This window comes from Capra hircus, chromosome 4 (assembly GCF_001704415.2).
Source record: "Capra hircus breed San Clemente chromosome 4, ASM170441v1, whole genome shotgun sequence".
Classification (NCBI taxonomy): Eukaryota; Metazoa; Chordata; class Mammalia; order Artiodactyla; family Bovidae; genus Capra; species Capra hircus.
This window is the reverse complement of record NC_030811.1, coordinates 23,153,621-23,168,941: the sequence shown is the minus strand read 5'-3', so window position 1 is coordinate 23,168,941 and position 15,321 is coordinate 23,153,621. Positions and strand designations below refer to the sequence as shown.

The 15,321-nt window shown below is 39.0% G+C and overlaps 1 protein-coding gene across 1 annotated transcript in view; it reads left to right on the top strand.

Moving 5' to 3' along the window:
* Nucleotides 1-15,321, top strand: part of EXOC4 (exocyst complex component 4) — an 816,876-nt gene that overhangs the window by 79,228 nt on the left and 722,327 nt on the right. The window contains exon 6 of the mRNA XM_018046915.1: nucleotides 5,772-6,015. Within this exon, the coding sequence (XP_017902404.1) occupies nucleotides 5,772-6,015 (244 nt within the window). The remainder of the gene's footprint in view (nucleotides 1-5,771; nucleotides 6,016-15,321) is intronic.

Genomic DNA, 15,321 nt, shown 5'->3' with positions numbered 1-15,321 from the left:
ATTTAACTTCTATGCAGAGTACATCCTGAGAAATGCTGGACTGGAAGAAGCACAAGCTGGAATCAAGATTGCTGGGAGAAATATCAATAACCTCAGATATGCACATGACACCACCCTTATGGCAGAAAGTGAAGAGGAACTAAAAAACCTCTTGATGAAAATGAAAGAGGAGAGCGAAAAAGTTGGCTTAAAGCTCAACATTCAGAAAACGAAGATCATGGCATCTGGTCCCATCACTTCACGGCAAATTGATGGGGAAACAGTGAGAGACTTTATTTTTCTGGGGCTCCAAAATTACTGCAGATGTGACTGCAGCCATGAAATTAAAAGATACTTGCTCCTTGCAAGGAAAGTTATTACCAACCTAGACAGCATATTAAAAATCAGAGACATTACTTTGCCACCAAAGATCCATCTAGTCAAAGCTATGGTTTTTTAGGTAGTTATGTATGGATGTGAGAGTTGGACTATAAAGAAAGCTGAGCACTGAAAAATTGATACTTTTGAACTGTGGTGGCGGAGAAGACTCTTGAGAGTCCCTTGGACTGCAAGGAGATCCAACCAGTCCATCCTAAAGGAAATCAGTCCTGAATATTCATTGGAAGGACTGATGCTGAAGCTGAAACTCCAATACTTTGGCCACCTGATGTGAAGAACTGGCTCATTTGAAATGACCCTGATGCTGGGAAAGATTCAAGGTGGGGGGAGAAGGGGATGACAGAGGTTGAGATGGTTGGATGGCATCACCGACTCGATGGAGATGAGTTTGAATAAACTCCAGCGGTTGGTGATGGACAGGGAGGCCTGGCATGCTGCAGTCCATGGTGTTGCAAAGAGTTGGCCACGACGGAGCGACTGAACTGAACTGAGTGCATTATATCATCTACGAAATTGATTCAACAGATGTTAGTTTTGTTTTTTATCCTAATAGAGTACTCCACTCTACGCTCTCTCCAAACATACCATCATTTTCCCCTCAGCCCACTTTCACTATGGAAGGATCAATGTATATTCATTGTGTTTCTGAAACTCAATGCAATGTGGGGTTCCGTTTTCACCTCTGAATTGAAACTATCCATATGCTGAGGCTGTAAAATCTCCTAGCTCCTTGGAAATGATTGCCCCCAGTAGCAGCAGCTGTCAACAGCTTTTGGCAGCCTCCTTTCAGGAGTGGGGTGTTATATTGTCTGTAGTTTTCTTTAAAGTAATTTAATCTGCACCTTAGGGGTGCTTAGTTAACAGTTTTGAAGTACCTTAATCAGGAATGCACACTCTGGGGGTAGTTAGTTAACATTTGAAAGACCCTAATCAAGATTCTATACTCCAGAGGCAACCAGTGCATCAGATACTGCTCTCTCAATATGCAGCGGTGGGTACATTAATTAGAATAAAAGATGTTAGAGGTAATTTTTCATTGGTGAACCCAATGGTATTTAAGATAAGCAGTTGACCAAGTTGCTCCACTGGGGCATCAGTGGAGGATAAGGATTTGATGAGGCCAGTAGCCTACCAGTGTGGGTCTGGAGCTTGGTTTGGTCTTGTGCTCGCAGCCTTCAAAGGACTTTTGTTATCTCACCTGTCCACTGGAGCGTGCTAAGTCTCTAGCTCCACGTGGGCCAAATCCTGCCTGCTTTTGCCTGCTTCTCCACCCAGAGCTCATTGGACACACACTCTGGCTCGACTTGTTTGCATTTCTTGTCCACAGAGATGTTGTTGTCAATTTTGAGCTTTTTTTTTTTTTTCTTATTTCTTAGCTTATATTTTATGTATAATTGAGTTTTGAGCAGATTGTATATCTTAGGTGTGAGTTTACAGTGCCAGGTTGATCAGAAGCATAAGAATTATTTTTAAGCAGCAACTTTCTTATTTTCCCCTTAAGAATATTGTCAATGTTTTGAGGCCAGGCTCAGAACAGTGAGGGCAGGGTGACAATGTACAGTTCTGTTGATACTTTGTGGTCTAATTTGGCTTGGTAATTTTTTTGAAGTTTTTTTTTTTTTAAATGCTGAATTCTGATTCATAGTAACAGTTCTCTTAAACAGGGATAAGGTTCTTGAATACAACATGTAAATTATATAGGTTGAAATCATATATATGAACTTTACATAATTTATGGACCCTGCATAGTGTAAGGAGTGACATCTGTAGGAATTTCTATAGGAAACACTGCCATTAACTCTTATGCCTTAACTGACAGGTATAACTATAAACGATAAATAAAATGGCATATTCAATAAAAGGTTAATGTGTATTACCAGGGCCCTTACCTTCTGCAGTTTAATGACGTGTGCATAGGCCTGGCCTGTGTTACCTATCTTCTTACCAAACATACTGAGAAAAATAAAGCACAGGGGCTGGTCTAGGTTGCTTTCTGTATTTACTGATGAACAGAAAAGTAGTTTTCTCTTATGAGATATTTAGCTGCATAAATGGACTATTCACCTTGCTTGTCTGTTACTAAATAGGCTCTTATAATTAGCTGTAGGCCTTGGAAGCAGAGATACCTAAAGTTAACTATGGTTTAATGGAATCAGGGAATTATAGAGCTTGAAAAGACCTTAGATAGCGTCTAGTTAATTCTTTCATGACTACCTTAGTGTCCTAGTTAAACCCACCTTCCACGATCCCACATGTCCACTGAGGTGTAGATATATATGCTTATCTGTCTGCCCTGTCTTGTGTGTTTACCTGTTTAGTAATATGTGTGTGTCTAAAAGAAACAACTGGGACCAGTAACATTTTGGTAGAAATAATTGGTTAAAGAACATCAAAGTCTTTTAACATTTAACACAGTCCTATAGGTTAAAGTCTTCTAAACCAAGTTCAAGAAATTCTGACTTGATAAGGTCCTCAGCAAAAAGAAAAAAGAAAAAAAAAGGTAGATATAAAAAAAATCAAAGATAAGAGAATTGGGAAAGGCATAAAGTATTTCTAATTTTAAAGTGTTTTAAAACATTGAATACATAACAGGTAGAGGTATATACAAGAGGGTGATTTAGGGTTTATCAGTGTTGAAACATGATATTTTGTTCTAATGATGGTGTGAAGACTTGCTGAGTTTCAGCTAAATTATTTCTGTACAAGGCTTTTTTCCTTAAAGCACCAATAATTCTATCTGACCTCACCGGGTTTTTGTGATTATTAGATGAGTCTTCATGGCTGATTATATTATTCTTTAGAATTGCCTTTTAATTTTCAGCTGATGCAAGTGAAATAGATAATATAAATTAATTAATATTGGCTCTGTTCAGTGTTTATGCTCTAGGAGATTTTGGGAGACAAACAGAAAAGATAAGTTTGTAAGCAAATGTGCCATTTGGGGCTGTGGCATTTTATTATTCATACCTTGCTTATTTGTTCTTTGTAATAGGCTATCTGTCATATTAGTGTGCATATAAGTATCTGTATGCCATGTAGTCTAGGGGCGTGTTGATTTCAACTGTGTGTACCTCATACCCAGCACGCATCATCACCCAGCTCGTGTGTAAGGTGCGACGTTTAGGTGGCCCTCATGTGTCCTGTCTGTGGCTGATGTGCTCGTTCGTGAAGATCATTCTGTCCCAGCTGAATTTCTGTTACTTTTTTCCTGCCCAAAGCTCTACTTGGAGCTTTTGCTTCATTTTCCCTCTCTGCCCAGCTGCATTTAGATGGCTCCCTGGCCGCTAAGTCCTTTTCTACTGTTGAAGCTGGTTTTGCAGGATGGAGTACTTCTGCGGCCTGAGGGGTCCAGTTCTTTATGTGTAAAACAAAGCCAGTAACTAAACTGCCTGTTCTTGGAATGTCATGACTGAAAATATTGATGACTCTTTTTTCACTTGGCTTCAGAACTGTCATGTCAGTTTAGAGGCTGAAAGCTTCTTGGTTCTACTCCCAGTTTGCTAGTATTAAAATATTTAAAATTAATTACCGTATCATCAGATGCCCTCTATGCTGTGAAGGAAACCATATGGATTTGATCATTCTGTCTCCTTCTCTCTTGTTGTGGGTTGGTCTAGTGAGTTGAAGTTAAGGCAACAGCATTATGGATAATCTGTAGAGGGTTTATTCACTTAGGAACAAATTTGTGTAAGTAATTATATCATGGATGTCATTAAGTGAAGTGAAGTCATTAAGTTTATACATGCATTTTATGAGTTGGGAGCAAAAAAACAAATTGAGGGGAATAGCGCACATGTTGTCTGAAGTAGAGGTTTCAGAGACTTTATCCAGTTGTTAAAAGGACTTATTCCATATACTGGGATATTTTCATTCTTTCCTAAATAAATTTCAAAATACTCCAGTGGTGCTGAAGAACTTTGATTGGGTCTGTTGTATAGATGAGCTTGAATCTACTAAAGAAGAATGTATACACTCTTTCAGGAGCCACATTTTTAAAAAATTCAAAAGTCTCTTTAAAGGCTTTGAAGCGTGGGTTTCAGCAGTTGTGGCACTCCTGCTTAGTTCCCTGTGGCGCATGGGAGCTTCCTGGACCAGGGATCGAACTGGTGGTCCCTGCATTGGCAGGTGGGTTCTCAACTAGTGGACCACCAGGGAAGTCTTGGAGGGATCACATTTTAAAAGCCTTTCAGGTGTTTAGAAGAGTGAAGGAGAGAGGGGAGGGTGGGAACAACTTGATTAGGGTCCATCCTTAGGCCTTTACTCACTTTTGCTTTTGTCTATTGTAGTCCACCATTTGTAAAGTAAGAAAATTATTTTTAGGCCAGAGGTTTTTAACCTGTAGTTCTTCTGGTTGTTGTGGAAACCCCTGAAATTATATGAGAAGTGTTAGTTGTATGTGTGTTAGTTTAAGGGAAAGGCCTGTGGTTTTCAGTAGCTGACAGACGTCTCAGAGCCCAGCCCTGCCCTCTTTCCACTCCTACCGGGGTTAAAAGCCAGTGTTAAAAGCTATTTCTTTCATTCCCAAACCTTATGGTTTAGATGAAAGCTGTCGTCTAAAGATCTACTACTCAGAAAACTTACGTGGATTAGCAAGACCTATCTTTAGTAGATAATGATATTATGTTAGACGTGTATTTAAAGAAAAATAGAAAGTTTTTTTTTTCTTTTGTATTTAGGGAATATTCTTCTGTTCTTCAAGTTGTTTCACTTGTACATACTGTTTTTCCTTTCTTTTTCTTCATCTCTTACAGTTTGTTATACTTTTAACTTATATGTCTTCTCTTTTCCACGTGTATTTATGTCTTTTTATCAAGCTACCTATCGCTCATAATTAACCAATATGAATTTAAGACTACGGTGTGGCTCTTTGGAATTCTGCAGCATCAAGTATGGCATTTTATAAACAGTGAATGTTGATAAATGTCACGAACCAACTGACTCACTGCAGAAGTGTAGAAAATTTTCTGTGGAGATTTGCTTACTTTTAATGTTTCCACCCCTTATTAACTGATGGGTTGGATATAATTTGAGGAACATAATTTTTTTGTGTGATTCTTAGAGAGTTACTGTGTTAGTATAATTTAATTAGATTTAATTGAAAAACATCTGTGGTTCCTTTTAAGGGAGTGGTCCCCTTTTTTAGATCCATACTGGGTTTTTTTTTTTTTTTTTTGTATTTCCATATCTTTTTTTTTTTTAACTTTTTATTTTGTATCGGGGTAGAGTCAGTTAACAATGTTTGGTAGTTTCAGGTGAACAGCAAAGGGACTCAACCCTACGTATACGTGTATCTATTCAGACCCATACTGGTTTTGGATGTGGTTATGCAGTCTGTGGCTACTGATTGATTTTTATTTTCTTTCTTTCTTCTTCTTTTTTTTTTTTTTAAACAGTGAAGGAAATGAGCCTCCAGGACATCAAGGAGGATTTGGAGTTGGATCCAGAGGAGAACAGCACCCTTTTTATGGGCATCCTCATCAAGGGGCTGGCCAAACTGAAGAAGATCCCAGAGACAGTGAAGGCAATCACAGAACGCTTGGAGCAGGAACTTAAGCAAATCGTGAAGAGGTCTACAACCCAGGTGGCCGACAGTGACTATCAGAGGGGAGAGAACCTTACGGCTGAGAACCAGCCAAGGTAGGTTTTTGCTAACTGTATTTACTGTACCTTTTGAAGGGTAGGCAGTGGTAAGTATTATATATATCTTTGTTGTTGTTTAGTCACTAAGTCATGTTCTAGTCTTTGTTGATGTTATTTCTTTCTTTTAAAAAACTTTATTTTGTATTGAGGAGTATACCTAATTAACAAATAATATTGTGACCATTTCAGGTGAACAACAAAGGGACTCAGCCGTACTTATATTAATACATGTGTCCACTCTCCCCCAAGGTCCCCTTCCATCTAGGCTGCCACATAACACTGAGCCGAGTTCCCTGTGTGATACAGTAGGTCCTTGTTGGTTATCCATTTTAAATATAGCAGTGTGTACACATCTCCATCCCACATACCCTAACTATCCCTTCCCCCATCCTTTCCCCCTCGGGCAACCATACGCTTGTTCTCAAAGTCTGTGAGTCTGTTTCTGTTTTATAAGTAAACTCATTTGTATCATTTCTTTTTAGATTCCACATATAAGGGATGTCAAAAGATATTTCCCCATCTGACTTACTTCACTCAATATGACACTCTCTAGGTCTGTCCATGTTGCTGCAAATAGCATTATTTCATTCTTAAGGATGAGTAATACTCCACTGTATATATATACACCAAGTTGATGTTATTTCTTGAACTTTGGATGCTGTGGACCATACAAACTCAGATTGGTGAAAACAGCTTGGATGAGTGTAGCTCAGCTGGTTTTAGATGTAGTTGAGAAGTTATCCATACTCAAAGGTAAGAAAGTAGCAGTTATTGAATATTTCTTAAGCACTAATCTGTATTCAAGGCAATTTATGTATATTGCCTTATTTAATTCTCATTACAACTTTTTGAGCTACTTACTTAGTATCCAGATTTTACAGTTAAGGAAACGGGTTCAGAGATAAAAAGTGATTAGCTCAAGGTCACAGAACAAGTGGCTAGTCTTGGAGTTGAGTGCAAGTCCTTGGTCTTTGTTCTGTCCCATGCTTTCTCCTTCAATGAGTGGTGATATTATATTTGCCAATATGCATCAGTCTAAGGAATTCCTTTATGTACTTAAAACAACTAACATTTCATAATTCTCCTTTCATGGGGGGAAACCAAATCATCCTCTGATTCTGACTCTCTTGACTGTCATTCACTGGGCTTAAAGCTTAATACTCTGATGTCATCTGATGATGGGAGAAGATATTTCAAATTGAGGCTTTCCTAGAAAATCCAAGATTCACTCTACATGGGTCTCTGTCCTTTCTTCCTGCTTCTCTATTCTATTCCTCAGCCTTCCATGGGCACCAGATATGGGCAAGGCAAGAATTTGCTGTCAGAGGGGGAAAGGCCAATGGAAACCACGATTTTATCTGAGAACAGAGGACAAAGGAGAACATTTCTTCTGAGTTGCTCAAATAATATGAGTTCCTGGGAGGTGCTGGACAGTGTGTTCTAGGCAGTATCATAATCAGACTAGCTTGTTGTGAAGGCAGTTCTACTCTTTGTACTTAGGACTTTAAAAACTTTTTTAGAAAGAAGATAAGCGAATTTAAAGAGAAATAGTAGCTTACTTAATGTGGAGTCCCTAGGTGTACTTTGAATTTTTGAAGAAATTGATGTATTCTACTTACGTTTTTTATATTCTTTGGATTTTCTAAATAACACTGATTTTAATTACACATTCATTTCAGTTCAGTTGCTCAGTCGTGTCCGATTCTTTGTGACCCCGTGGACTGCAGCACGCCATGCTTTCCTGTCCATCAACACCCAGAGCTTGCTCAAACTCACGTCCATTGAGTCAGTGATGCCATCCAGCCATGTCATCCTCTGTTGTCCCCTTCTCCTCCTGCCCTCAGTCTTTACCAGCATCAGGGTCTTTTCAGATGTGTCAGTTCTTCGCATCAGGTGCCCATAGTATTGGAGTTTCAGCTTCAGCATCAGTCCTTTCAATAAATATTCAGGACTGATTTCCTTTAGGATGGACTGGTTGGATCTCCTTGCAGTCCAGGGGACTCTTGAGAATCTTCTCCAACACCATGGTTCAAAAGCATCAATTCAGTTCTCAGCTTTCTTTATGGTCCAACTCTCACATCCATACGTAACTATTGGAAAAACCATAGCTTTGACGAGATGTATCTTTGTTGGCAAAGTAACATCTCTACTTTTTAATGTGCTGTCTTGGTCATAACTTTTCTTTCAAGGAGCAAGAGTCTTCATGGCTGTAGTCACCATCTGCAGTGATTTTGGAGCCCAAGAAAATAAAAGTCTGTCACCATATCCATTGTTTCCCCAACTATTTGCCATGAAGTGGTGGGACCAGATGCCATGATCTTAGTTTGATGAATGTTGAGTTTTAAGCTAACTTCTTCATTCTGCTCTTTCACTTTTCATCAAGAGGCTCTTTCAGTTCAGTTCAGTCGCTCAGTCGTGTCTGACTCTTTGCGACCCCATGAATTGCAGCACGCCAGGCCTCCCTGTCCATCACCATCTCCCGGAGTTCACTCAGACTCACGTTCATTGAGTCAGTGATGCCATCCAGCCATCTCATCCTCGGTTGTCCCCTTCTTCTCCTGCCCCCAATCCCTCCCAGCATCAAACTCTTTTCCAATGAGTCAACTCTTCACATGACATGGCCAAAGTACTGGAGTTTCAGCTTTAGCATCATTCCTTCCAAAGAAATCCCAGGGCTGATCTCCTTCAGAATGGACTGGTTGGATCTCCTTGCAGTCCAAGGGACTCTCAAGAGTCTTCTCCAACACCACAGTTCAAAAGCATCAATTCTTCGGTGCTCAGCCTTCTTCACAGTCCAACTCTCACATCCATACATGACTACTCTTCGCTTTCTGTGAAAAGTGTGGTGTCATCTGCATATCTGAGGTTATAGATATTTCTTCCAGCAATCTTGATTCCAGCTTGTGCTTCATCCAGCCTAGCATTTCTCATGAGTTACTCTGCGTATAAGTTAAATAAGCAGGGTGACAATATACAGCCTTGACATACTCCTTTCCCTATTTGGAACTTCAAAAATTAATTCTCTCGTAAGCTTCATTCTGCAGTACGATTGGTAAAGAAAGCATTTTCTACCCCTCTTCTGCCATGGAGTATGTCAAAGCACATGTTTGGAAAAGCATGGATTTTGGAGTTGAGCAAACTTGATTTTGAATTTCGGTTCTGTGACTGAGAAAACTGCTGGGTCAGCCAAAAAGTTCTTTCGTTTTTTCATAAGATGTTATGGGAAAATTCAAATGAGCTTTTTGGCCAATCCAGTAATACCTGTCTTACAGGCTAGCTCTTGTTAGATGAGGTTATATGGTTAGAGTTTGTTAGGATAGCGCCAGTCAGTACCATTCCTGCATACGTTGTGTGTGAATACATAAGTTTATTTATTCTTGATTCCTTTCTCAACTTTCATGTTCATTGATCTCTCACACTGTGGTCCAGAGAAGCTGGGAATGGTTCCAGACTGAACTGTGCTTGTCTTTTTTCTTTGCCTGGAGCCTGGATTTTCCTGAAGGCCTTTTGCCTCCTGACTAATGAACACTCCAGAATTCTGAGTTGCTATTTGCCCTGTTGCTGCAAGTCCTTGGATGAAAACACTGAACTTTCATGGGGAAACAGCACAACTATAATATATACTGGAAATAAAAGGAAAAGGCTATGGATCAGTAACTTTTCTACAGTTCTCATTACAGTCCCCTTAAAAGCAATGCATCTTTCCTGGGATTTTGATCTCTTCTGCTTCCCTTCCCTCAACCCCTTCCAAAATTCAGAAGTGGAAATTATAGCAATAGAAGTGGAAATTCAGCATACTGCCCCAGGAAATAATAAATGTTTCTCTGTGAAGAATGAGTCAGCAGGAGGGTTTTTTCCCTTCAAGTTTCATGTTTTGTCAGTATTTTAAAGGCTTTTATAGGCAGGATATATTGGACACTGGCTCGTGAACAAGCTGTTTGTCTTGGTTTCATGCCTATAACATGATTTCCATTTTACAAAATCTACGAACCAGAAATTTGGGGCCAAAACTCTTTATTATACAATAACACAGAGAAAGCAAATATTGTGATTCAACCATTCTTTTTGAAAGTCAAAGACTAAATTCTTGGGTTGGTGTTCCAAATAACTGATAATTTAGAGCAAGTCTGTAGTGGCTATGTATCAACAAATGCTATAAAACTCCAAGAATTAATTACCTGGGAAACTTCATTCCAGAGTGATGGCACTGTTGCTTCTAGAGGTCTAGAATTTTAGAAAGGATGTTGGCAGATGATTCTTGAAGCTTGCATGGTACTCTGTGTTAAACTGTACTGGGAGGTGTCAGTGATACTATTTTAGAGAGAAGCAAAGTCTCAGTGGTTTGCATTATTACTGTTCTCTTTTACCCTTCAAGGAATCTCATGCTCAAGGGGCAAGAGTCTGTTTTCCGTAAAGGAAGATGGAGCAGAGACAAAAGAACCATGAATCCTTCTTCAGCAAAATTCTCTCCATTAGTCCCCACTCCCGATGAGATAACTTGTTCCAGTCATTAGCATGTAAATGCTACTCTGAGGCTAGGTACCAGACTATAACTTTTCCTAGAAGTTTCATTGTTCAGCATCATCATCTTGAATATATTCTGGTTGTGATGCATTGCAGGCCTGTTTTCATTTGTCTTTATGGAAAGCGAATTAATGTTGTGTGCTATTTCTCTAGAAAAGGAGTGGGAACCAGACTAGTGAATACTCTTTTGCTTTCACTTCCTGCAGAGCCAGAGTCCTTTCACAGCCAATTTTCAAAAATCACCAGGTCCCTCACTTTTTATTTTATTTTATTCTTGACCCCCAATCTATTGTCTATTTATAGGAGAAATATTTTGTCCTTCCATCCATTTTCTAGTGTCTTAAAACCTCAGTTTACTATGAAAGGAAGATATTCAACTACTGTTGTCACCAACTTGATAGACATTAGGAGAACATGTGCTTTAAGAGCTCCCAGAACTTCCTACTACCCATAATTTCCTCAGAAAGCCAGGTGGTGTCTTCAGTTTCAGATGGTTGGTGTGGCCTGCACCCTGTGCAGCTCAGAATCAATTTCTTCAAGTCCCACTGCCTAGTCTAGTTATTGGTTCTTTTCCAAAATCTAGCTCATGAACATTTCCTATAATTTTTGTCTCAGAAAAGCTGGAGGCAGTTCTTTATTATTTAGCACATAAGTCCCTGGTGGTGCAGTGGTAGAGAACCTGCCTACTAATGCAGGAGACACAGGTTTTATCCCTGGGTCAGAAAGGTCCCCTGGAGAAGGTAATGACAGCCCACTCCAGTATTCTTGCCTGGGAAATCTCATGGACAGAGGAGCCTGGTGGGCTACAGTCTATGGGGTCACAAAGACTTGGACACGACTTAGCAACTAAACAACAGCAAGGAAAGCATGAGGAATACAGGGAAGAAACAGAATCTTCTCACAGCTGTTGTAGCTTGTCAAGAATATGGAAGAGAGAAGAACTGGGAAAAGAGAAGGATTGGCCTGTGTGAAACAACCATTCGACTCATTTGAAAATGATCCTATTTAAAAATGAAAGCAGAATGGGGAGGTGCTGAAGGATCATTCCACCTTGGTAAAACTGCTGGTCTGGCAGGTGGATGCCATGACTGCCAGGGAGACCTTTTCCCCTTTTGGAAGATCATTCTGCTCTGTACCTTCATCTCTATTATGAATGAGGGAAGATTAAGCGTCTGATATAAAAAGAGAACATTGCATATTCTGTGCTCACCGTGGTATTGAGGAAAGATTCATGGAAAAATAGGAGAGAAATATGCTTTAATGCTAAAAATAGTTGTGTTTGGATAGTGAGGTTATGGGCCCCCCTCCCCCAATTTTGCAGCTGTTAAGTTAATGTGAAAAATAAATTCATTATTTAAGAATTAATTTACAGTGTTACACAGGTTATTTAAATCAAAATAAAGCATTACAGTACCTCCGTGGGGGTACAGTGGCTAAGACTCTGTGGTCCCGAAGCAGGAGGCCTGGGTTCGATCCCTGGCCAGGAACTAGATCCCACATGCCACAGCTAAGACCTAGCACAGCCAAATAAGTAAATAAAAACAAATATTAAAAAAGAAAGAAATCATTACAAATGGGAATTCTGATTGGAGGTATTAGTGTGGAAAAATACAGTACCTGTTTGCAGACCAACTGGATCATGTTCATTAAGTTGCTTTCTGTGATGTGTGTGTGCATGTGTGATTTTCCTGACTATTCCTGGAATGGAAGCTTCAAGAGCCTTGTTCAGCACCATATCTCTAGAATGTAGGCACAGTGTCCACCAGACCCATAGTAAATATTTTTTGAATGAAAGAATGAATTCTACTTATATTGAATATCTGTCATGGACCAGGAACTGTCCTAAAATAACCAAACAAATATGAATGATCTCCATCCTTATGGAGTTTAAAAGTCTAAAGGGGAATAAGGGCATTAATCAGAGAATCCTTAGATAACTGGATTATTACAAATTGTGTTTAAGTGCCATGGAGGAAGAACAGATGTGCCCTGAGAACATATAGCCATGGGGATGCAATCTGTTCTGGGTAGGTGGGCATCAGGGTGTATGGTATGAATGTTTGAAATAAGTAAGGCAGCTTTTACTTTTTTATGCTGTCTCCACTCATTTGATAACACCTACTTCTACTTACTACTAGTTATTCTAGTTGGGCAGTTACTTTGACATTGACATATAAGATGTGAGAAGGAGAGCATCCAATTCTTGATGTGCCATTTTCAGATTTTTTTGCTGGCTGATGAGAGTTTGCTTTATGGTTGATTAGATTTTGATCATTATTGCCAAGTGTACTTTTCTTGGAGATAATACCAAGTTTTCAGGTCATCAGTAATGTGTGAGAGGTCCTATAGTACTCTCTGTATTCCCTAGTAAACAGATTGTACTATAAACATTTTTATCTCTGTTAGTCTGATCGGTGAAAGATCGTATTTTCAAGGTGGTTTCGATTTGTAATTTTTAGAGAAAATTTGAGTGATTTAAACTTCCTATTTGTGTAACTTTTTTGTTATGATATTTGTGTTATATCTGGATATATTTCTTCAAAATAATCTGGGTTGAGGGTGAGTGTAGTGATAGCTAAAACAAGATTAGTGTTAAATGATAATTGTTGAATCAGGGTGATAGGTGCATGATGGTTCATTATCCTTTCCTAAAAGTAGACTTATTTAAATGTTGAAATTTTCAGTAATACAGTGGTCAAATAGTGTTTTATTTCCTTTTCAGTGAACACCCATTTTTCCATTATGTTTGTCTTCTTATTGATTTGAAGGAACTCTATATCAAGAAAATTAGTTCTTTGGAATTTATATTGTAATTTCCCACCAGCTGCATTCTCTTTTGACTTTATGATGTCTGATCATGTATACATTGTTTTTATTTTTATGAGGTTGTATTTATTAATATTTTATTTTTAAAGGGTCTGGGTTTTGTGTCAGAACTTAGGTCGTCTTCACTCATAGATTATACATAAAAATTTCCTAACTTTCTTCTGGTACAATCTTAGTATTTATGATTTTGAGAGATCTGGTATCTGAGGGAGTGGCCATGCTACTTTTAAACATCTGTAGCACGTATTACTGGAGAAGGCAATGGCACCCCACTCCAGTACTCTTGCCTGGAGAATCCCATGGACGGAGGAGCCTGGTAGGCTGCAGTCCATGGGGTCGTGAAGAGTCAGACATGACTGAACGACTTCACTTTCACTTTTCACTTTCATGCATTGGAGAAAGAAATGGCAACCCACTCCAGTGTTCTTGCCTGGAGAATCCCAGGGACAGCGGAGCCTGGTGGACTGCTGTCTATAGGGTCACACAGAGTTGGACACGACTGAAGTGACTTAGCAGCAGCACGTATTTCATTGTATTGTAATCAACTGTATACCCTTTTTATTTTTGCCCCCTAAGTATCTGCCATGTAATGGATTGTCAGTGTGAGATGATGCTGGCTAAATAATTGTAACATTTACTTATCTGCTTTATAGTCATGTTTTTCTTTATAGTTGGTATTTGCCTCATTTCCTAAAACTTTTTTCCCTCTTGATTTCTCAGTCTACACAGGATATAGATTTGTGGAGATACACTGAATTATTGCTCTAAAAGTTGGAAAAATGTACTTTCAAATATTTTAAAAATTCAGAGTCCAGAACTTGAAATGAAGGCATACTGTTTTAATAGTCCACTCTTACAAAGTGGTTTTATCTCTGAGACGTCTAAAGGCTCAAGTCCCAAGGTTAGTTTTGTGGTACAAGTACAGTGCTCGTGGAAAGAGAAATGAAATATTTCTCATGATTGCTTTATATCTGTGGCTAGAGTCAGGCCTGTATTTTTCAAATAAGTAACGTTTCCTTTCATCTCTTCTTTCTCTGTTAGTTACTCTTTTAAATATCCAAAATATAGGACTTGGTGAAATTGGCGATCTTATTTTACGGAAAAATCGTTTAAGAGCAGCTTTGAAGCAAGGTCGAGCGTTTGTCCTGGTGGCTTCTCGTAGCCGTTCCCAAGCACGGTATGTGGCGCTTGGACGTGCTTGGTGTCAGGGAGGGCTTCGATGTGATTTGGATGAGTGGTTAATTCGCATCCAAGCAAGCGGGAAGCAAGTAAATTTAACTTCATTGATTATGATTCCATTTGATTAAATCTCTACTTCTGATTACACATATCAGTGAGAATATGTTCTAAATACACCCAACTGTTAAACACTGAAAGGTATGAATAAGATGACCAGAGATGTACAGAAAAAAAATCCCACTATCTTCAACTGGAATGTCCTCACCTGCAGCCTAACTGAAATAGTTTTAGGATAAATGAAAGGAACTGCTTCTTTACCTCTGGGACTTATTACACAGTCTGTTAACTGAAATATCCAGCTTATTACCATGAAAGGTAGTACTGGTCCCAAATCTGCATGCTTTCTTGTAAGACTTAAGTTCATTGATGAGATCTTCTTGACATATCAGGTGAATTAATAACATTACCCATGTTATGGGTATGTTTATAGCTCTTTGATAAACGTGTGGTTGGACAGCTGTCTTTCTGATTTTATGTTGTCCTTTGGAGAAAGGGTGCTTGGCTGCATAGGCCAGACATCTTACTCAGTGTTGAACATTTCTTAAATCTTTGTTTTGCCTTTGTCAGGATAAAAGCAAAACATTTGCTTTTGATTTCTCTTGTTTTGCATGCTCTAGGAAGTTCAATTAGAGATTGGGCCAGTTAAAGGAAATAAGGGACTCTTGAAGAGTCCCTTGGACTGCAAGGTGATCCACCCAGTCCATTCTGAAGGAG